Below are 24,161 nucleotides of genomic sequence, written 5' to 3'. Positions count from 1 at the left end.
GTCTCGAACCCGCGGGCTCATGCAATCCACTCACCTCAGCCTCCCAAAGGCGCGGGATTATAGGCTGAGCCACCAAGCCCGGCTCAGAAACTTATTGTGATACAACATATTAAAGCTTCTGGGGTTTTTTTTTTTGTTTTTTTTTGAGACAAGGTCTTGCTATGTTGGCTAGGCTGGTCTCGAATTCCTGGACTCAAGCGATCCCCCTGCCTCAGCCTCCCAAAGTGCTGTGATTACAGTTGTGAGCCACCATGCCCAGCCTAAAGCTTCAGTTTTTATCTTAAAAATGTATTGAGGAGGTTGGATGTGGTGGCTTATGCCTATAATCCTAGCACTTTGGGAGGCCGAGGTGAGAGGAATGCCTGAGCCCACGGGTTCGAGACCAGCCTGGCCAACTTGATGAGACCCCCATCTCTACAATAAATAAATAAAAAATTTAGCTGTGCATGGTGGCATGTGCCTATAGTTCCAGCTATCTGGATGACTGAGGTGGAAGGATCACCTAAGCCCAGCAGGTCGAGGCTTTGGTAGCCAGGAGCATGCCACTGCCCTCCAGCCTGGGTGACAGGATGAGAATCCTACTAAAAAAAAAAAAGTATTGAGGTGTAAAGTTATATTTTCCAGATGGCTCCTCAGTTGTCAATACTATTTACTGAATTTATTTTTCCCTTTTCACATGTAAAATGACTGTGTTTGGGACCTGTTTCTGAACTTTATATTCTTTTCTATTGGTCCATCTGTCCATTTATGCACTGGTACACACTTATATCTTTAAGCTTTATATCTTTAAAATAGCTGGTAAAGACAGCCCCTTGTCCTTCTTCTTTCAAATTGTTATGTGTAGGAGATCTGAAGCCGATTCACTTGAGGGTAAATCCTAACTTTGTTACTTACTAGTTGTGTGAGCTTGAGAAAGCTACGTAACCATTTTAGGGCGTCAGTTTTTTTAATCTGGATTAAGGTTGATTATAGTATCTACCTCACCAGAGTTGTTGCATTAAATAACAAGAGTGGCACCAAGTAAGCACTATATAAGTGTACATGATCATTTTGCTTGTTTACCATTCTTTATTCTTCTATATGAACTTCAGAATCAGCTTGCCTGGTTTCAATAAAACCCTATTGGTATTTTATTGGAATATTTAATTTATAAATTAATTTAGGGATAACATACATTGTTACAATATTGAGTTTACCGATTGTAGAATACAGGATACCACTTTTAGTAGATTCACAAAAATGCCTACCCATTCACTTCTTCCATTTCCATTGTACCACCTGAGTCCAAGCCATCATCTTTTCCTGGCTCTCCTACACTCTATTATTTCACACTGCAACCACAGTAGTCTTTTTTTTTTTTTTGAGTTGGAGTCTCTGTTGCCCAGACTGGAGTGCAGTGGCCACTGCAGCCTCAACTTGCTGGGCTCCGGCAATCCTTCCGCCTCAGCCTTCCAAGTAGCTAGAACTACAGGAGTGCGCTACCATGCCCGGCTAATTTTTGATTTATTGTAGAGATGAGGTCTCGCCAAGTTGCCCAGGCGGATCTCGAACCCGCGGGCTCATGCAATCCACTCACCTCAGCCTCCCAAAGGCGCAGAATTACAGGCTGAGCCACCAAGCCCGGCTCCACAGTAGTCTTTAAAACTTAAGTCAGCCAGTACTTTGGAAAGCCGAGGTGGGAGAACTGCTTGAGGCCAGGAGTTCCAGACCAGCCTGGGCAACAGAGCAAGACCCCATCTCTACAAAAACTTAAGAACATTAGAATTAGTGGTGTACACCTATAGTCCCAGCTACTCAGGAGGCTAAGGCGGGAGGATAGTTTGAACCTTAAAGTTGGAGGCAGCAGTGAGCTATGAATGCCAGCCTGGGCAATAAAATGAGACCCTGTCTCTTAAAAAACAAACACACCTATAATCCCAGCACTTTGGGAGGCCAAGGTGAGAGGATTGCCTGAGCCCACGGGTTTGAGAACAGCCTGGGCAACTTGGCAAGACCGCATCTCTACAATAAACCAAAAGATTAGCCGGGCATAGGGGTGCAGGCCTGTAGTTCCAGCTTCTTGGAAGACTGAGGCACAAGGCTCACCTGAGCCTAGCAGGTCAAGGCTCTGGCCGTGAGCATGCCACTGCACTCCAGCCTGGGTGACAGAGTAAGACTCCAACTCAAAACAACAACAAACAAACAAACAAACTAATAACTTAAGTCAGATGTAATTCCTCTGTGCTAAACCCTCCAACAGCTCCTCATCTGACAGTCAAAGCCTAGAAAGGAAGTAGAAAATGTAAGACCAAATTTTAAATTCCCCTTGCTGCCAAGGGGAACAAGCTGTGGGTTCCAGGAAGTTGTGTTTTGTATGCTGGTAAGAACTGACCTGAACAAGAGGAGAAAATTGATGAGATAGGAAAAATGTTCTTGAGTAGGCCTCCAGCTATGTTTCCTTCCATTCATGTTCATCAAAGTGTGCTTCCCAACAATCTAAAATGCACATATAATCACACCCAACTCTCCTGCTTAAAACCCTTTTAATACCCCACTACTTTCTATAAACATTTACAATTTAACCTGGTGTACATGGCATTCTACTATTTATTTTAAAATGTATGGAGCACCAAATCTATAAAGCATTATGGTAGGTGCTGTTTATAGAGCTAACAAAACAGGCTTAGTCTTCTCCCAGTGGAAACTAGGGTGTAGCTGGGAAGATAAACAAGTGAATAAGCTGAGAGGATTTGCTATAGGACAGGAAATACTAGATCAGCTGCTGGTAGTGATTCCAAAGGAGTACACAGACTGCAGTGGAGAGAGTAACGAAAGGACTGAAGTCCTTGAGCAATGAAAAGGGATATGGGACCCAGAGCATATGTAGAGTGAAAGTTTGCAACAGGGACCCTTCAGCAGTAACAACAGAGAGAGACTAGGTGATGAAGCAGGTAGATTTAGAGATAGTGGGATGATGGGTTCCACCCGATAGTTTCTCAGTGAAATATGAAGCAAGGACTTTAGGTGAATGGAGACTATTAAATGGTCATCTCAGAGTGTAACAGGAAGTATAGTTGTTGCCTATTCCTCAACTCCTAAGGCTCCCTAGTTGTTTTACACTTCAGAGATTTTCATTTATAATTGGCAAATTCCCATATTATCTGTGTGAGGGAAGGGAGGTAAGGAGCAGCAGCCACGACCACTGCCGCTTCCACCACAGTTTGAAGAAGACAAGTCTGAAACAAGGTCCTAACCTCCAGCTGCCTCAGAACACAGTAACGCCAGATCTCCAAACATCAAGTCCAGCTTTGTCTGCCAACCTGTCTGACATGTCAGGACCCATGCCAAGCAAGGCCAGAGTTTGCACAGATGTTAATACACACAGACCCCGAGAATACTGGGATTATGAATCACATGCCAGAGAATGGGGAAATCAAGATGACTACCAGCTAGTTCGAAATTAGGCTAGGGTAAATACAGCAAAGTATTTGAAGCTATCAACATCACAAATAATGAAAAAGTTGCTAAAATTCTCAAACGGCCATTTGCCTTGCTAGACTCTGGTGTGGCAATGTGCTCTTTGAGCTATGGCTGTTGCCATGCTGCCTGGCTTTGGTCCCCTCCCTTGCCTCGAAGAGGTAAATCTCTCTCTCCCTCTCTCTCTAATTTACTTTAAATAAACTGTATTTTCTAATCTAAAAAAAATTCTCAAGCTAGTAAAAAAGAAGAAAATTAAGTGTGAAATAAAGATTTTGGAGAATTTGAGAGACGGTCCCAACATCATCACACTGGCAGACATTGTAAAAGACCCTGTGTCATGAACCTTCCCCTTGGTTTTTTAACTTAAACAACACATTTCAAGCAATTGTACCAGACATTAACAGACTATAATATTCAATTTCACATGTGTGAGATTCTGAAGGCCCTGGATTATTTTCACAGCATGGGAATTATGCACAGAGATGTGAAGCCCCATAGTAAGTGATCATGAGCACAGAAAGCTATGGCTAATAGACTGGGGTTTGGCTGAGTTTTATCATCCTGGATAAGAATATAATGTCCAAGATATTTCCTGATACTTCAAAGGTCCCAAGCTACTTGTACACTATCAGATGTATGATTATAGTTTGGATATGAGGAGCTTGGGTTGTATGCTGGCAAGTATGATCTTCCGGAAGGAGCCATTTTTCCCTGGAAATAACAATTACAATCAGTTGGTGAGGACAGCCAATGTTCTGGTGACAGATTTATATGACTATATTGACAAATACAACATTGAATTAGACCCCAAGTTTCAATATCTTGGGCAGACACTCTGGTAAGCGATAGGAGTGGTTTGTCCACAGTGAAAACCAGCACCTTGTCAGCTGAGGTTTTGGAGTTCCTGTACAAGCTCCGGCAATATGATCACCAGTCAAGTCACGGCTCACTGCAAGTGAGGCCATGGAGCACCACTATTTTTACTGTTGTTAAGGATCAGGCTTAAATGGGTTCATCTAGCAAGCCAGTACATCTGTCAGCAGTGCCAAAATGATGTCAGGGATTTCTTCAGTGCCAACCCCTTTACCCCTCAGACCTCTGGCAGGCTCACCAGTGATTGCTTCTGTCAACCCCCTTGGGATGCCTGTTCCAGCTGCTGCTGGCGCTCAGCCATAATGGCCCTATTAGTCTCCTGATGCCTGAGCAGAGGTGGGAGAGTCCACTCTCTGCTTGATGAAGCTTGTGCCTGGCAGGGTGAGATGAAACACTTCAGAAGCACTGTGTCTGAACCGTTGCCTGTGGATTTACAGTAGTTCAGTCATAAAAAAAAAATTGTAATAGGCTGGAAAAAATAAAATTGGCAAATTCCCATTTGTCTTTCTAGATCCATCTCTGTGCCACCACACCTGGTATCTACCTGACCTTCAAAATTATAATACATTGACACTTGTTTTTCCTATAAGACTCACAATGTTCTTTAAAGTTTCATCTGTGTCCCTTGTGTCAAATTCAACATGGGACATTTAAGTAGGGCTTTTCAATAAATGTTTAGCAAATTTTAGTAAAACTTTGTGGCATTTACAACTAGAAGAACACTTATTAGATAGACATGGAAATGCCAAGGATAACCGATCCCTTGAATGAAGCAGCTCACATGACATCTATACCCTTTTGAAAATGGCACCACTTTGGCTGTGCTTGTTGCTGTCAAGGCAGAGCGCTCCTGCACCTTTGCAGTACGCACACACCACCACAATGGCTTTCATTTAGTCCTTTTGTTTTATTCAAATGCCAAAACATAAGTTCCAAGATACAAATTATAGTTATATTCTGCTGTGTTTGATTTAAAAACATCGATTATGCTTTGTTAACAATTTCCAAAACCAAATGTAAGTCGTTGTGGCTAAAATGCCTCCCAGTCCATTTCTGGAGAATTACCCTCAATATGTTTAGCAACTACTCTGATTTCCACTCTACAAAAAAGACGATGATGCTATGAACAAAGTTATAATATGAAAGATTTCCTGAGGAGAACCTGAACCACTACTAGAAAGACCAAGAAGGATATGTTTCTATTTCATACTACATAATAGTAAACAGGCTTAAACACTCTGCAATACAAAGTGCATTTCTGGTACTACCTCAGCCATAAATAGATGATATCCTACAGCCCTTTTATTATATCATAGAAAATTCAACTCTTCATCAACAGGATTTAAAATCTGCTAATAGAGCCGGGCTCAGTGGCTCACCCTGTAATCCCGCGCCTTTGGGAGGCTGAGGTGAGTGGATTGCCTGAGCCTGCAGGTTCGAGACCCGCCTGGGCAGCGAGACCTCATCTCTACAATAAATCAAAAAATTAGCCAGGCGTGGTAGCGCGCGCATGTAGTTCCAGCTCTTTGGAAGACTGAGGCGGAAGGATCGCCGAAGCCCAGCAGGTCGAGGCTGCAGTGGCCAGGAGCGGCCACTGTACTCCAGTCTGGGCAACAGAGTGAGACTCCAACTCAAAAAAAACCACAAAAAACTAAAATCTGCTAATAGTTTAAAGTTCTTTTCCTAAGAAAAGTGGGTAAAAGGAAAACTCAGCAGTCTATAAACCAGAAAATAAGAATATTTAAATGTACCCTGATTTGAATAATTTTAAATGAGACTGAACTGAATGAATGAATAATATTGGAACTTGTAACACTATAGAAGGGGGAAAAAGCTTAAAAGATACCCAAATATTTTAATATTTATGGAATTAAATTATATAATTTTCATTTTTAAGTCCCCAAATTCTCCCTCCTCCCACTTTTTACTTTGCTATATAACGAGCGTTAATAACCCATACTTTAGTGTGAACACAGTCACTTTGGCTGATAGCAAAACACAGATTTTCTTTAATGTTCTCGAAAGCCAAAGAATTAGACAAAATGTTCAGCACCAAAAAACAAAACAAAAAAAACTAGTTCAGTATTTTAGGTTAGTATACACAATAGCAGGGTATTTTATTTAGTTCAGCACATGGTTGTTACTATGACTGATACTGCATTTTATTTATAGAATTAGACGTATGCTCCTTTTCTGAAGATTTAAGCCGGACTTCAATTCAATTTACTCACCCATAGTAGTAAAATGGATTAAAGATGGCAAATAATTCAAACAATAACTCTCAGTTTAAAAAAATGGCCTTTACAGTAGCAAGTGGGAAGTTAGCATCATGCATTAGCAGATGAGACTAAGAGTACAGCTAAACAAATTTGTCAAAATATAGCTCTTCAGGGTATTTGCCCATAAACTTTTAACTACTTGAAAACTACCTGCTCCAATATTTAAGATGAATAAATTTCTAATATTTTCAGGAAATATTATGTGGGTAGAAAAAGGTAACACTAAAGAATGGTATCCCAATATTCAATTTTAAAGAATTTATTTTCCCATTTGTAGAGCAACATTATTGTAAAATCCACAGTTATTGCAATACCTGCATTGCTTAAAAGAATTCCTAAGAATTTTGTTAAAGCATTTTTAAAAAATGGAACCAAAATAATGTACATTTTATCTCTAAACACTGTGTCATTAAAGTCCACATAATGTCCTCTGTATAAATCAATGTGATGTTACAATAATATACATGATCTGATTCTTATCCTAAAGACTTCTCTGACCATGTATGACATCCAAGGTAGATCCAATGCCTTTAATATCAGACTGCAAAGGCAGTTATCCTAAATAAAGAAGGAAAAGCTTTATATACAGGATGGCAAGTGAATAGTTTAGCTGTTTGCAGCATCTGCTTGGCGAGGCCATCCTTCTTCTTCAACTCCAGAGTCATACTCTTCCTCAGAAGATTCTTTTGTTGGAGCCCTATAATGAAAAGCCATGTGTTTGTTTTTTAATAAAAATTGGAGGTAAACATGATTTCTAGTCTCAAAACAGTAAATTAATTCCCCTAGCTTAAAAAAACCCCACAAAAATAGAAAACATAAAGAGTACTTTTATTATTTATTTGTTTATTTATTTATTTATTTATTGAGTCAGAGTCTCATTCTGACACCAGGCTGGAATGCAGTGGCACATTGATAGTCACTGCAGCCTCACCCTGGTGAGCTCAGGTGATCCTTCTGCCTCAGTCTTCCAAGTAGCTGGAACTGCGGGCATGCACTACCACTCCTGGCTAATTTTTTGATTTATTGTAGAGAAGAGGTCTCACCATGTTGCTCAGGCTAGTCTCAAACCCCTGAGTTCAAGCAATCCTCTCATCTCCACCTCCCAAAGTGCTGGGATTACAGGCATGAGCCACCGTGCCCAGCAAGAATACTTTTAATATTAAGATTACTTAGTGGTGAAATATGGGAAACAGACTACACAACCAAGAGTTGCAAATAAATATCCCAACATTTTCCCTAATAAATTTATTACTGAAATGGACAAGACTTCAATTTTCAAGGTTTATGTTGTTTCAACTCAAATGCTTGAATTTAACATACATGTATATGGTAAAGAAACTGACGAATTCTGCCTAAATCGAACTTGACTCAAATTAGTAAAATTTATGATTGTCAGACTACCACAATTCCTTTAAAAGCAACACATCAGTGTCATTAAACAACAAAAATAATATTATGTCTCTCTGAATAACTAAGGTTATTCAAAACTAATCAACTGTTTCGTTATCCTGGAAGATAAACAAACATAAAACATAACATACCTTGTAACTGAGTTAAACAGAAACCTAACTTTTGTGGAGGTAACACTAATGCCAAGCACGGTATAATAAACTGATTGAATAAAAAATAAACTATAGCTTGTAATCCAAATCTAGCTCACTGCCTGTTTTTGTACTGGAACACAGACATGATCATTTATTTATATATTGTCTGTGGCTGCTTCATACTATGAAAATGGTATTGCATTGTTGCATTATAGACCTTACCTAGCCCTTTACAAGAAACTTCGCTGATCCCTGGAATAGACAAGTTAAAGCAGTGAAAGATGCGTTAAATTTGTCAGCTGCTGATACTAATGAGAGAAAAAAACGATGACAACAAAGTTTTAGTCTTGTGAAAAGACATGAAAAAAGTCATTCATGAATTTAGAGAATTAGCAGCAAAGTTCATTTTAATCTCATTTAGACTACTGTTGTATCTCTTTTGATACTTTTTCCTTAGGGGAAAAAACTGGAGGCTATTTGAAGATCAATGTTCAAAATGACTCACAAAATACTATTATCAACTCAAGTTAAAGTTTTCTATAGAAAACTTGAGATTATTGCTTCTCTTAGAAATATAAGGATTTTTATGCACTTTTTAAAAGATAGAAAAATATACCTTAGCAATAAGAGCTGATCTTAAATTTTAGATCTGGACAGAACGAGACCCTGACTCAAAAAAAAAAAAATTCTTTTAAATCTGTTCTGACTTGAAAATACACTTTACCGGATGTATCCTGGTTCCTTTTTTCCTTCTACTACTTCTTTGTCAACCTCCACACATACAATATCAGAATTAGGGACTTCAAACATTGGTTCTAGTAACAGTTTTTCCTAAAGAGATAAAAAGTAATGGATAACATGGAAAACAAATTACACACAAAATGATTTTATTCCTTAAATCACCAATTGAATCCATTCACTCAAAAAACACTAAGTCTTTATTATAGTCTAGGAACTGAATGTTGAAGGCAATGTAAAAACTTTCATATTCTTTACATTAAAACAGCTTCTAACTAAATTCAGAGAAGCCTTTCTATTATGGAAGGCTATTTATCAGTAGTGCTGTCAACACGCACATATAAAAAGACTGTACTTCCAGACTCAGATATGACTTAGAAGCATTTCTGTCTTATTCTATGACAGAAGAGGTCAACTGGTAATCCTTACTTTGAAAACAGTCTAATCCTAAATCATCTTTGCCAAGTTCTTCAATTTTAAGCTATGACTTCAAATGAGCATGTTTCAAAGTGCTATAGTAGATCTAAAGGAAAATACTAGGTAAGTTTATCAAATTTTCTAAAAATTGAAAACTATATATCACACACACTTCTAGTCTGCAGGTTTATAGATCTAATCTTAATCAATAGCACCTTAAGTCCAGGTCCTCAACAGAGAGTAAAATCTTAAACTGTCTGTGATAGATATATAGTTCCAATCAAAAGTCCTGCTAAGAGGAGACTGTGTCAGTAAGGAATAGGAACATATGCTTGCTTTGGGAGAAGGTCAGAAAATAGCAACCCACTGTACAGCTAGACCTGGGGTTAGAAGAGAGAACTCCAAGGAAGAAAGTGGGTGGTGGCAGGAAAATAGGCTAGATCCCTATGATCTGTAACAAATAAAAAATAGTGAGTTTATATCATACTGAAGAACTCAGGGGTAAAATGCCATGGCATCTGCAACTTAAAAACAAACAAGAATGGAGATTTCAAAAGGCTCAAGAAAGGGTTGTGGGCTTAGTCAAAGGTCAATGTAAAATTTCCTGAAATTCTCCTTCCCACAATCCTAATTTTCTATTTCGTTAATCATATTATGTGTCTGCCCTTTGTTGCAAACACCTTAAAGCTTTTTTTTTTTTTTTTTTTTTTGGAAAAAAGAAAAATGTAATCTATTGTTCTTTTTTTCTGCCACTGCAGCCTCGATCTGCTGGGCTCTGGCGATCCTTCCGCCTCAGCCTTCCGAGTAGCCGGAATTACAGGCACGCGCTACCACGCCCGACTGATTTTTGATTTATTGTAGAGATGAGGTCTCACCAAGTTGCCCAGGCAGATCTCGAACCCACGGGCTCAGGCAATCCACTCACCTCAGCCTCCCAAAGCGCGGGGTTACAGGCTTATTGTTCTTTTTTCTAAAAAAAAAAAAAAACTCAAAACCCAAAAAACAACTTTAGACCAATTCTCTAGATATATTTCCCTAAGAAAAACAGGAAGCTTAATAGTCTCAAAACTCAGACCAAGAAATAATCTAGTTTTTGTAGAATAATGCCAACTTACCATTATGGACCGAAGGCCTCGTGCCCCTGTTTTTCGTTCTAGTGCCAATCTGGCTATAGCTTTCAAAGCATCCTCAGTAACATTCAGTTCACACTACAGATATATTAAAAAGAAATGAGAATTTAGATAATCCTTGATGATGTTTTCCTAATATAACCATTTGATCAATTAACTATTACTACCTACCACTATTACTGGTCTTAGAATCACAGAATTTTAGAATTAAAAGGAACCAATATTCTGATATCACAGATAGCTCCAGAGGGTTAAAGTAGCCTGAGTCAATGATAGAAACACAGGCAGGGTGAGAATCTATATGTTGTGACTCTATCCCTTTTCAGACTAAAGTATCACTTAGACTTCATTACTTTCCTCATAATAAACTTTCACTGGGTTCCTATAACTACATTTTAAATAGTGTTACTAACCTTCTCATCCTGCAAAGCAAAGGTAAAACTTCAGACAAATTTTTTTCATTTTCTGGGTCAGAGTCTCACTCTATCACCCAGGCTGGAGTGCAGTGGCACACTCATGTCTACCTCAGCCTCGAACTGCTGGGTTCATGTAATCCTTCCTCAGTCTTCCAAATAGCTGGAACCACAGATGCGCGCCGCCACATCCAGCTAATTTTTTTTTTAATTGTAGAGACAAGGTCTCACCAAATTGCCCAGGCTAGTCTCTAACCCATGGGCTCAGACAATCCTCTCACCTCTGCCTCTCAAAGTGTTGGGATTATAGGCATGAGCCACTGTGTCCGACAGACAAATCTTTAAAAAGTACTAGAAATTTCAAAATATTTGAAATAGTTCAAATATTGAGAATATAAAAATATATATATACTTAAGAATAACAGATTTCATAAGATCTTGGCTTACTAAATAACTTTTGGTTATTAATTTTTACCTCCAGGTAATATAAAATTTAAGTAAGAGGACTATTTCTCATGGTGTTTTAGAACCTTGCTTTCAAAAGCACTTATTTCATCAATTAACCTATCATTATGAGTATTATGAATCACAAGTTTGTTCTTAAACTTACAAAGATTTTCTAGTTTAACATGAACTTCCTAGGACTTTATTCAACTTTCTCTGAACCTCTATATGCTTACATATCAGGGACTGAATGACGAATTAGACATCACCATTGCTCTCAAGCAACCTACAGACTATTGGGTGATGATGGATTAGCAAACTAGCATTTGCAGCCCAGTATATGCACATAGAGCTAAGAGAGCACTAGAGTGAGGACATACAAATATGACTAGGGAACCACTGAAGGATTTTAGGCAGTAAAATCCTTAGCCCTGTGTTTAATAATTCACTAAATATGTAAGAACTTAATATCTGTATTGGGCACTGTGCTCAATAATTTTAAAATGATCCATTCTGGAAAAGGAAAACAGTGGTATTTTGGTGGTAGTGGTGGTCAGAGACAGATACGAGTAGGCAGACCAATTAGGGACTCATAAAGAATGATAAAGGGGCTTGATGTGAGGCAGCAGCTGTGGCAACAGAGAAGAGACTGATAATCAGAGACACGAAGTTCTTAAACCCAAACCATTTGCCATCTGATTGAATGTGTGGGCTAGAGTGACCGCCAGGTATTTGGCTACAGAGATGGAGATGTAGGAGCTAATAAAACTCCCCCTAGACTAAAGAATTTAAAAAGTATACATAGTATGTCCTAATAAAAGCACTTAGAATATCAAGACTGAAAAGACAATCCTGTGTCTGGCTTGGGGAGGGTAGGGTAGGTTAATGGCATCATTTTTCTCTATGAATATTCTTGGGCTTTATACAGCAATTATGATTTTAATTTAGAAGAAACAAAACCAACTCCTAAATTCTCATGTAACACAATGAGAATTCCTTAATCTCTAGATCCATAGTTTGTGAGGAATAGGATGGTATTCTAGATGAGCCTTTTTGTTAGGCTAATTTATGTAGAATTTCAATAGCAAGAAAATAGTAAGTATGAAAAATAAAAATCTAACCTTATCCATGCTGAATAAGGCCTGGTACTGAGGAATAACAGCATTTCGTGGCTCAGTTAGTATTTGTACAAGTGTTTTCTCATCTAGGCTATGCAACGGAACTACCACAGGCAACCGTCCCACAAACTCAGGAATCATGCCAAATTCAATGAGATCTCTGGCTTCCACATGACGTAATAATCGATCTTTTTCTTCGATGTCTTGATGTGTATTTGATTCCCCACTTCGATTAGCAAGATCTGCAGCAGCTGCAGCCCTTCTGCCTTTTCCCAGATTAGACGGGGTCCCAAATCCAAGATACTGCCAAAGAAACGATGCATATTATAAATTAACTCGCGTGGTATTAAGTACTTTACATACATATGTTATGTGGTCTTTCTAACAGGCTTAGAAAGGATTAAGTTCCTTGACCAAGGTCATCTTGATGTAAGTGGCTAAGCCAGGACTTGAACACAGGTCTGTCTACCTTCAGAAATAAGAACCTAAACCACTGTGTAATAACCAACCCTCAAAGAATGAATTCTAACAAAAATAGGTAAGTAGGTAAGTAAGAACTATAAAGAAAGTCCCCTAAAACTCAGATAAATAAGGTTGCAGGGTTTATTCAAGACTTCTGGGCAAGTGTGGTTTCTAAAAGGTATAAGAACTGTAAAAATGGATATAGTAATTTTTTTGTAACCAAAGTTAATTTTATAATACTGTAAAATAGAGTAGTGACTATGGAACAAGCAACCGTATGAGAAAATTATCTACAAGTGTCTTAAGTCACTGCTAAACATTCTACTAAATCATGATCTTAGGTTGTATATATCAACCTATGAGTTAGAATAATTTAGATTTCATAAATAACATGTAAGGATGACATTGAACAAGACTGCTAACTTTGCTGAAAAAAATTGGGTGTGTAAAGGTGTACAGATCCTGCTTCAGTTAACCTAAATAAGTTATGCCCCAGGAACTGCCAGAAACTTTAATTTTGACAAAAGCTATATAGGTTTTGTCAAAAGAACAAGAGACATACATAATTTGTGAGAATTAGCCTAAGCTAAAAATCCAGTTACAATGAACTGAGTGCTGATGTCCCCCAAAATTCATATGCTGAAATTCTAATCCCCAAGGTGATGGTATTAGGAGTTGGGGTCTTCAGGAAGGGATTAGGTCATAAAGATGGTGTCTTCATTAATAGGATTAGTGCCCTTATAAAGAGATCCCAGAGACTTTGCACTTCTGCCATGTAAGGTTACAGTGAAAAGAGGGAAGTCTATGAGGAAGTAGGTCCTCACCAGATATCAAATCTACTGGTGCCTTGATCTTGAACTTCCCAGGTTCCATAACTGTGAGAAATAAATTTCTGTTGTTTGGAAGTTACCTAGTCTATGGTATTTTGTTACAGTAGCCTAAAGAGACTAAGATACTATTCCTTAGATTCTCTTTGATGCACTAACTGTGTTCAAGAACAGTTAGTGCATCAGAAAGCAAAATACCTTTCATTCAATAATTAAAATATTAAACATTTATTACACATAAGTATATATAGTAATAAATATGTATGCACATACATTTATGTAAGTACATATACACTTACATATATAAATAAGTATTTATTAAGCATTATTATAAAACACTGGGGATACAAGGCTAAAGACAGCTCTTATGGACTTATTTAGAGGAAGAATACATGACAGCATTAAAATATCTTAGCTATAATGACAGACAACTGCACAGGGCACTGTGGCAGTGAAAAGGAAGAAAAGTTCCACATAATGGAGAGAGAGATGACAGAGAAAGCTTTAATAAAGGAACTGACTAGTCATTTAATAGTTTGAATCTTAAAAGATGAACAGATATTTGCTACCTGAATTGCAACAGGAGAGGGCATAAGAAACGGCAAGAGGACTTTCATATGGTTTTCATATGGTTGAAATGCAGGCTTATTATTTAATACTGTAACCTTTACTTTCAATGAGAATTGATAAAAACAATAGCCACATGGATGTCTTTAATCCTCTATAAAATCACTAGAAAAGTCTTTCATGTCTCTGTCTCCTTCATAAAGATCTATATGACAAATTTTTCAAAATTAGCCTTTCCTGAAGACCTCATATGCTTCTTCTTTCAGGTAGTAAGACTGAGAGGCCATGATTTCCCCCCATTTTTTATTAAGAAGTTCATAGCTAAAGGAGGGATATAATTCCCAATATCAGAACTGTGACTTAAACCTTCCTTCTGCATATTTCTGATTATTTTTCTGACATGACTTTTAACTGTTCTGTCCTACATGTTTCTAGCTTCAAATTCTTTTTGGAAGTAAGAAGTACTAACTATAAATAAATATTAGAACATGGTCCTTGCTTTTGTTTACAGAATTTCAAATACAAGGTTCATTTGTCTCACACATAAACAAATAAATAATTTCTTCTAATTTGCTAGGCTAATTTATGCAGAATTTTAATGGCAAGAAAAACATATATTTGCATATTAAATTAATGTATGTTTTTCCTGCATTGAAACCTACATAAATTAATATAAAAATTAAAATTTAAACTTATACCTACTGAATAAGGCCTGGTACTGAAGAATAACAATATTATGTGGCTCAATTAGTATTTGTAAAAATGTTTTTTTTATCTAGATTAGGCAAATAAATTACCATGGGCAACTATACAAACAGAAGTCTTTTTTTCTTTTTTTACTACTACTTAAACTAGTACATTTAAGGCCAAGAAGATTTAAGCAAGTAATATAACAAGCAGTTGATCTATGACATATTCATTTAGGTAGAATATTATGTAATATAAAAGTGATCATTTGTGACTATTACGTGAAACACAAAAACATGGAAAATACAGGTGCTTTCTGGGCTTCTTGTTACTATCTTGACATTACCTTTTTTGTTTGTTTTTTTAAGAGACAGGGTCTCCCTCTGTTGCCTAGGCTAAAACGTAATGGTGTAATCATAGCTCACTGCAGCCTTAACTTCCTGGGCTCAAGCAATCCTCCCATCTCAGACTCCTAGATATCTAGGACTACACATATATGCCACCACATCTGACTAATTTTTAAAAATTTTTTTGTCAGGCGCAGTAGCTCAAGCCTGTAATCCCAGCACTTTGGGAGGCCGAGGTAAGGGGACTGCCTGAGCCCACAGGTTCAAGAACAGCCTGGGCAACTTGGTGAGACCTCATCTCTACAATAAATAAAAAAAATTAACTAGGCATGGTAGCACACACTTATAGTTCCAGCTACTTGGAAGGCTGAGGTAGAAGGATCAACTGAGCCCAGCCGGTTGACGCTGAGGTGGCTGTGAGCGTGCCACTGCCCTCCAGCCTGGGCAACAGAGTGAAACTCCAACTCAAAAGAAAAAAAAACTTTTTGTAGAGGCAAGGTTTCACAATGTTGCCCAAATTGGTCTCCAACTCCTGGTCTCAAGTGATCTTGCTGCCTCAGTCTCTCAAAGTGCTGGGAATACAAGCGTGAGCCACTACGCCCAGTCTGACATTCATTTTATTGTACTCAATCAACAAATAGGTACTGGGCATATACCAAGAGGACATGAAGAAATAAGTCCCAGACCAGGTACAGTGGCTCATGCCTGCACCCAGCCCATTGATAGGCTGAGGCAGGAGAATGACTTGAACCCAGAAGTTCAAGACCAGACTGGGCAACATAGAGAGACCTCATCTCTACAAAAAAATTTTTTTAAAAAATTAGCCTAGCATGGTGGCACACACCTGTACTCCCAGTTACTCAGGAGGCTGAGGTGGAAGGACTGCCTGAACCCAGGAGTTTAAAAAAAAAAAAAGAAAGGAAGTCTCAATCAGAGTTAAAAACAAGGTTTATAAGAATGTTTAAGAAATATCTATAAAACTACTTGAGACCACAACCCTTCACCTGCCCTCCCAAGTGCTACCTCCATTTGTGAATATCTGCAGTGATCTATGATAGACTCTATGAACAAGAGCAATGGAGATAACTTGTTTTTTGGGCTCCAGTGAATTGGGCAGGAGTAATGAACAGAAATTTTACTGATAAAGCAGCTACCTCAAATTTTAAAATTCATTAGATAAAATATTAAATTGAACTCAAGTTACACTTTAACAATGGTCATACATAGATGATATTTAGAAACCTTCCAATTTACTACTTTGAAATTTTAAATAACTAGAAATAGTTAAGTCCTCTCTTAATGTCACTGATAGGTTCTTGGAAACTACAAATTTAAGCAAAATGACACACAACAAACCATTTTTTTCTCATCAATATTATAAGAAAATAACATTGAACAAAATGACATTATTCAAAGACATGCTGTCATTTCACTTAAAGTCAGTTTCCAAGAACCCATCAACAATGGTGAGGACTTACTGTATATTTTTGATATTCTGTAAGAAAACCCAGTGCTTAAAATCCATGACTAGTAGCCAGCAGATATAAGAATAAAAAGTATCCATTCTTTAAATGTTCCCTATCCTTCTAGTAACCCCTCAAAAACACTTACCTTTTCATTTTTCCTTCTGCTGATGATTCTGTCTAAACCATTGAAAGCACCAGATGCAACAAACAGAATGTTTGTTGTATCAACTTGTACTGTTTCTCCACGTAGCTTTCGGGAGTTCTTCTCTGGAACATTGACTATTGTGCCTTCTAGTAGTTTTAATAAGCCCTAAATAAAGGATGAATGATTTATAGCATCACCATATAAGTACATTATTTATTATATTTTAGATAATGGATTCAATGGGGAAAATAATATGTGGTTATGGTCAATGAGTACAACTAATGAAAACTCCCACATTTCAACAACTAACATGAAAATCGAATGCACCTAAGTTAATAATTCATACGTTTATTTGAAATGGTTACAGAATTCCTGATGCACTGTAATACAGGAAATGTTCAATCTTAAGAGGCTGTTTTTGATGGTAAACACATAACTCTGACATAAAGACAGAATTATAACTGGATAAAATGTTACCCAAACAGGGTGGGAACATTCAAAATTTGAAAACAGTTGAAAATATGTTATTCACATAAATTAAAATTCTACTCCTAGTGTTAAACTTTGAGAATATCATATTTTGAGATATCTTTATTTAAAAAAATTATCCAGCACATTTTATTAAGTGTGATATGCCTCTCAATGTCTCTGTTCAAAAAAGTGAAGCAATTTTCCTCACCCTTTAGTAGTTTGTAATAATTGGTTACTATTAAAAGATCACGTTGGCCAAAAGATCATTGTGATTTCAATTAAGACTATGCAAGGAATGAAACACTATTTTATACCTATCTTCAAAGTGAGAGAAATAAGAAACAGGTACATAGTTTGTTCATATCTAGTTACAATCAGAACTTTCTTCAAGCATCTTCTAGACATTTTAACTGGGTCTTTGAAGGATTAAAAACAAAGATTAAATTTCAATTTTTCTGTTCTTCAAAATATACATTTTTTTTTTTTTGAGTTGGAGTCTCACTCTGTTGCCCAGACTGGAGTGCAGTGGCCACTCCCTGCCACTGCAGCCTCAACCTGCTGGGCTCCGGCGATCCTTCCACCTCAGCCTTCTGAGTAGCCGGAATTACAGGCGCGCTCTACCACGCCCGGCTAATTTTTGATTTATTGTAGAGATGAGGTCTCGCTGCCCAGGCGGGTCTCGAACCCGCGGTCTCAGGCAATCCACTCACCTCAGCCTCCCAAAGGCGCGGGATTACAGGCTGAGCCACCGAGCCCGGCGTCAAAATATTTTTAATTGCCTAAGCAAGGTAATTTGTTATTTAACATAGTTAACAACTTTTTGTTAGGCTCTGAACTTCTATAAAATGGTATGTGGAGTTTGGGGTGGGAGAAATAAACAAAACAGAATCTAATTGAATGCGAAACCAAACGTACAATATTTGGGAGGTTGATGTATTCCCTTCCTTTTAGTAGGCTTGAACAAAATATTCAACTGCTTACTTGCTGAACGCCTTCTCCACCTACATCCCGTAATTGATGAATGCCTGGCACGCTGCCAATCTTATCTACTTCATCCAGAAAGACAATTCCTATAATTTAAGGAGGATTCTATTTATAATATGAAAAAGATACACATAAATTAGCCTCAGTTTTAAAAGTCTAGGTCACTAGGCAGCAAGGTTATTCAATCTTTCATCCTTAACATAAGCAATGGCTTGACATATAAAAATGCACTGTTATTCCCCATTCATCATTTTGTACAAGTGTTTTATAATTTATTTTATAGAATATCATTTGGATATGATAACCAAATCTCTTTGACAGCAGTTATTCACCATACTAATGTGTTTAAGTCCTTTAGAGCAGTGGTCCCCAACCTTTTTGGCATCAGGGACCAGTTTCACAGAAGAGAAATTTTCCATGCATGGGATGGGGGTAAAGGTGAGATCATCAGGCATTAGATTCTCATAAGGAGCATGCAACCTAGATCCCTCACATACACAGTTCACAACAGGTTCAAGCTCCTATAAGAATCTACTGCAGCTGCTAACAGTTGAGTGGCCAGGTTCCAACCAGGACCAGTATTGGTCTGCGTCCCAGGGCCTGGGGACTCCTGCTTTAGAGTATGAAGTAGGAAGTATATATAGTCCAGCACTAACAAAGCTTTAGCTTACTCTTTCCCACTATACTGTTATCTTACCAAAATCTGAACAGGAAGCTGTAAAGCTTTTTATGTGAATGAGGACAGATGAAGAGATGGAGAAATGAGAAATGCACCATCTATGACATCTTGTAGGTCAATAGGCTAAATGGCTTCTAGACTCATCTGGCACTCTCCTGTCCTTGCCCCAGCCCCAACCCTGCCCTAAGCCAAGCATTAGAAATCTGAGAGGAGTCAGAACAAATCAAGCAAAGACAGTATTATGGACCAAATGTAATAGTAATTTTGCCTGTTTTCATTCTTCCAGCCATCTTATAAGGCAAAGCAAACTTTATGGCCCTTCATCAGTTATGCTAGAAAATGTATGACATAGGTTCTTTTATATAATTACAGAATTTTAGTCTTTAATTCAAAATAAGAGTTATATTATCTCCTAATATTAAACTGACTCCCCAATATACTTAATCTGAAGAGAAAAGTTATGCTGAAAAGATACCTTGTTGTGCTTTTTCCACATTGTAATTGGCATCTTGGAGCAGTTTGGCAATCACAGATTCAATATCTTCACCTACATATCCAGCCTGAGTCAAAGTCGTACAGTCACAGATAGCAAAGGGGACATCAAGGCATTTAGCTAGGGTTTGTGCCAGCAGGGTTTTGCCTACAAATAGAAACAGTAACTAAAAGTTTACTAAACATTTATTGACACATAATTTTCCAACAAAATAAATTTGAGTGATATATATTAAAAAGTTAACTGCTATATCCTTTCTCCTTTCTGTTTAGATCTAGTTTATTTATTTTTTGAGACAGGGTCTCACTCTGTCACCCAGGGGTCAAAGTGCAGTGGCATGATCATGGCTCACTGCAGTCTCCGACAACCTGGGCTCAGTGATTCTCCCGACTCAACCTCCTGAGTAGTTAGGACTACAGTCACGCACTACCAAGCCTGGCTAATTTTTTGTAGAGATGGAATCTCGCTATTTGCCCAGCTCGTTTGGAACTCTAGGCCTCAAGCAATTCTCCTATCTCTGCCTCCCAAAGCACTGAGATGATAGGCAGGAGCCACAGCATTCAGCCTGTTATTTGTTATTCCTTTTGAGATGTTAGGGATTGCCCTGAAGGGCAGTACCAATGCCTCAAATTCGACTTGAAGCCAATGCAGGGACACTAATGATGTATCCAGAAGGTTTTCTTCTCAAGAGCAAGAATCTCAAAACACAGGTTACAGAATCATTTGTATTCTATTTTTTAAAATGAGGAGTAAATTTTCTCAAGAAGCTATTTACCTGACCCAGTTGGTCCAAGCAGCAAAATATTACTTTTCTCAAGTTTTATGTCATCATGAGAAGAATCCAATACTTCACCTCCTCGTTTTTCTTGAGGTATTTGTTGATTTACCTGTTGCTGCATTGATGCTCCTAAAGCATTACCATGTGGGCTAATTCCGGCTATCTGAAGCAATTCTGAAAAAATGCCAAAGAAATTACTGGCGCTTCATTTGAATTAACTTGAAAAAAATGTCCCATAAAACTCTATACCTAAAATCAAGAATCAATTTAGAAAAACTTAAATATTCTGACATTGTCTTACCTAAAAAGGAAGAAAATGTCAAATTATCTAGTGACAAGTATACAACACATAATCATTATATAAGGAACCTCAAGCAAAGGAAATGACTTATTTTCAGTCTCCATATTTATGTGAATGTGTAAGAATACTTCTTCACCAAGGAGATGGCAGTACAATGGGACGAGAATAGTGATAGTAGATAGAAAGCTTCAGCTTTGGGTCTTTTTTTTTTTTTGTCTTTAAATAGCTATATGATCTAGGGTAAATCATATAAATTTTGTTGTATTTCTCTTTCCTAATCAATAAAATAGCAATAACTTCTGTTCTATTAATTTCAAACACGTGGTTGGAGGGTGTAAGAATAAAATGCAATTGATTTAGAAGCATTATGAAAGATAAACAAAGGTATATTGTTATTTTATTTTTTTCAGTACAAAGAAAAGAAAGCCTGTAGAGAAAGAAAAAAACAATGAACTGAGAATTAGGGAACTAGGGTTCTGGTCTCAGTTTCGTTGCTGCGTAGTTATGGGATCATCATAAGTCATTTAGCTTTCCTGTAACTGCTTCTTTTATAACATAAAAACAATGAAACATATGACCTCTAGTCTCTTCCACATCTACAAATGATTCTGTGAGTCTACCAGAAAAGTCAAATATGGTATCTGCTATCTGAATCTCTGATTTTCTCTACTGGATCTTTCTAGTTCCTTTATTAGAGACATAATACTTAAGTAGATGGCACCGACACTGCTGGTGAAGTATCAGTTTATTAGCTAGCTCTCTACAAAAATAAATATTTTCACTTTCTCTTGGCCGAGGCACAGAATATAACTAGTCGTTAAAGACTATCCAGATTTGCAAATATTCAGATTATTCCTGGTTTTTAGCATTTGAGGTATCTGTGATGATATCAAACTTGTTTATATTTTCTGAATTTACTTTTAGGTTGTTTCTAAGAAATGGATTAAGAATATCAGTACTTTCCAATGTATTATTATTTTAATTAAACCAACAGAATAATAATTCAGCAGTCATACCTATCATTATAGGCCTATTCCATTTAGTTGTCACTTTCAAACTATCTTCATACTTGGCAAATGTTTATTCTACTCATTGAAAATAGCAAGCATTCAAAAAACATTTTAATTAAATTGTGCCACATTTCAGGGTTAATGATTAGTGAATAAATCACAATGCTCTGCCTCATTATAATCCAAATCAGACAAGAAAACCCAGCCTGCTATATGAGGTTAGTTGTTACTAGCAAAGTATTTTTTAAAATTTCAGAAAAATCCAGTCAGCAATTTTAACAATATAGGAAAAGGTTTGGATTAAGTTACGCTCTGCTCAGTGACTTAGATGTAGCTTGGGATAAGTGAGGCCAGCAGGTCCAAGTGTTTGTCACTCATATACACACAAATGATTTAGATGAATAATCCAAAAAATTTGCAAGAGGCATATTAACTACAATGGAGTCACACAATGTATGTATTTAACTTAATGACTTAAGTAAAAAAAAAAAAAGAGAGAAATAATGTAAATGGTACAGATAATGTCTATCACACCATTTTATGAGCATACATTCCCGAGTAAACTTGAGATGACGCTCCTATTCTTTCAGTCAGTTCCTGTGCCTGTATATCCTGTGCCTGTATATCTCTGGGTGAGCAACTCTTTAAAAGCAGAAGTACTATGAGCAAGCAGGCTAGTGGAGTGTTTGGTTGCTCAGAGCTCACCAGTTGTGTGGCCATGGACAAAATTCTTAAAATGTCTGTGCTTCAGTTTTCTCATCTGTAGAATGGAGGTGAAAATAATAGATCCTGTCTCACAGGTCTGGAAGAGATTAAATGAACTGATATATAAAAAAACACTGATATATAGAACAGTGCCTGGCAGATAGTTTTATAAGTGTTATAGAAGAATCTGCTATTTTTATTGCTATTTTCCTAGTGTTTAATTATTTGTACAACATAGCCCTTAAATGTAAGCCAAGTATTTCATCTGGTCCTCAACTTAAGAAACATTATGTTCCAATGATGGAGTTTAAAAAAAAAGTCACATTAATCTACTAACATAGTATGTTGGTATCTAATATAGTGGTCCCCAACCTTTTTGTCATCAGGGACCAGTTTTGTAAAAAACAATTTTTCTAAAAATGGGGTGCAGGGGCTGGTTTTGGGATGATTCAAGTACATTGCATTTATTGCACACTTTATTTCCATTATTATTACAATATAATATATGCCAATGTAATGCCACTGCTGATCTGACAGGAGGTGGAGCTCAGGTGGTAAGGCACATGATGGGAAGTAGTTGTAAATGCAGATACAGATCACCTGTCACTCACCTCCTGCTGTGTGGCCCAGGCCAGGTTAGAGACCCCTGCTCTACTATGTAATTTCCAAAGGGACTTAAAATATAATTTTGATTATATATGATGTTGGTTTAAGGCCCTAACTTTAGAACCTAAAATTCAACATAAAACCAACTCAACTGCATATGACAGTATATGTAAGCTTTTGAAATATTTGTTTCTAAGTCAATCACTATAATTACAAATTGCTTTTACCTAAGTTCTTAAATACTGTTACATTTAAATGAGATTAAATCACTACATATAACATTTTTGTCAAAATACTCACCACAGACTTTCTTTATTAATTTATACTAGTTTCACCAGTCTTTAGACCAGTGATCTAAATTTATAAGTATGGTATTAAAAAAAAAAGTATGGTGTCGACTGGGTATCTGAACATGTATATCTGAATATATTTTTTAATTGTGAAATATAATTTTTTTTTTGAGTTGTAGTCTCACTCTGTCACCCAGGCTGGAGTGCAGTGGTACGCTGATGACCACAGCCTTGACCATCTGGGCTCAGATGATCCTTCTGCTTCAGCCTTCCATGTAGCTGGATCTACAGGTACACACTACCACACATGGATAATTTTTTTTTTTTAATTGTAGCGATGAGGTCTTGCCAAATTGCCCAGGCTGGTCTTGAACCCATGGGCTCAGGCAATTCTCTTGCCTCAGCCTACCAAAGTAGCCACTGCACCCAGCTTGAAATATAAATTATACATGCACCTAAAGTTCATTACTTAGATCTTACATTCTTATGTATAGTCTAATTCTATTGTACTTATTGTATTTCTTAATTTTACTATGCATGATATAATCTGCATTTCTATAAATTTAAAAATAACTGGGCCAGGCTTGGTGGTTCAGCCTGTAATCCCAGCACTTTGGGAGGCCAAGGTGAGTGGATTGCCTGAGCCTGTGGGTTCAAGACCCACCTGGACAACTTGGAGAGACCTCATCTCTACAGTGAATCAAAAATTAGCCGGGCATGGTAGCGTGTGCGCCTGTAGTTCCAATTACTTCGAAGGCTGAGGCGGAAGGATCGCCAGAGTCCAGCAGGTCGACACTGGGGTGGGACCGGGAGCTTGCTACTGCACTCCAGTCTGGGCAACAGAGTGAGACTCCAACTCAAAAAATTAAAATTAGCTGGGCTCGGTGGCTCAGCCTGTAATCTCGTGCCTTTGGGAGGCTGAGGTGAG

General features: G+C 37.5%; 1 protein-coding gene and 1 pseudogene across 1 annotated transcript in view; one reads left to right on the top strand and one right to left on the bottom strand.

Moving 5' to 3' along the window:
• The first annotated feature begins 3,308 nt into the window (after window positions 1-3,308).
• On the top strand, window positions 3,309-4,635 carry LOC103258501 (annotated as a pseudogene).
• A 2,214-nt stretch (window positions 4,636-6,849) lies between these two features.
• The window catches only part of CLPX (caseinolytic mitochondrial matrix peptidase chaperone subunit), a gene marked incomplete at its 5' end in the record, with an annotated part of 32,756 nt that continues 15,444 nt past the window's right edge, over window positions 6,850-24,161 (bottom strand). The window contains 8 exons of the mRNA XM_008056161.1: window positions 6,850-7,308; window positions 8,880-8,986; window positions 10,426-10,518; window positions 12,419-12,718; window positions 16,917-17,081; window positions 18,369-18,457; window positions 19,526-19,690; window positions 20,319-20,495. Coding sequence (XP_008054352.1) covers window positions 7,218-7,308; window positions 8,880-8,986; window positions 10,426-10,518; window positions 12,419-12,718; window positions 16,917-17,081; window positions 18,369-18,457; window positions 19,526-19,690; window positions 20,319-20,495 — 1,187 coding nt within the window. The remainder of the gene's footprint in view (window positions 7,309-8,879; window positions 8,987-10,425; window positions 10,519-12,418; window positions 12,719-16,916; window positions 17,082-18,368; window positions 18,458-19,525; window positions 19,691-20,318; window positions 20,496-24,161) is intronic.

Source organism: Carlito syrichta, unplaced genomic scaffold (genome assembly GCF_000164805.1).
Source record: "Carlito syrichta isolate Samal-C Ts95f unplaced genomic scaffold, Tarsius_syrichta-2.0.1 Scaffold302272, whole genome shotgun sequence".
Classification (NCBI taxonomy): domain Eukaryota; kingdom Metazoa; phylum Chordata; class Mammalia; order Primates; family Tarsiidae; genus Carlito; species Carlito syrichta.
Note: the sequence above shows the minus strand (reverse complement) of the source record. Positions and strands in the feature narration are given on the sequence as shown.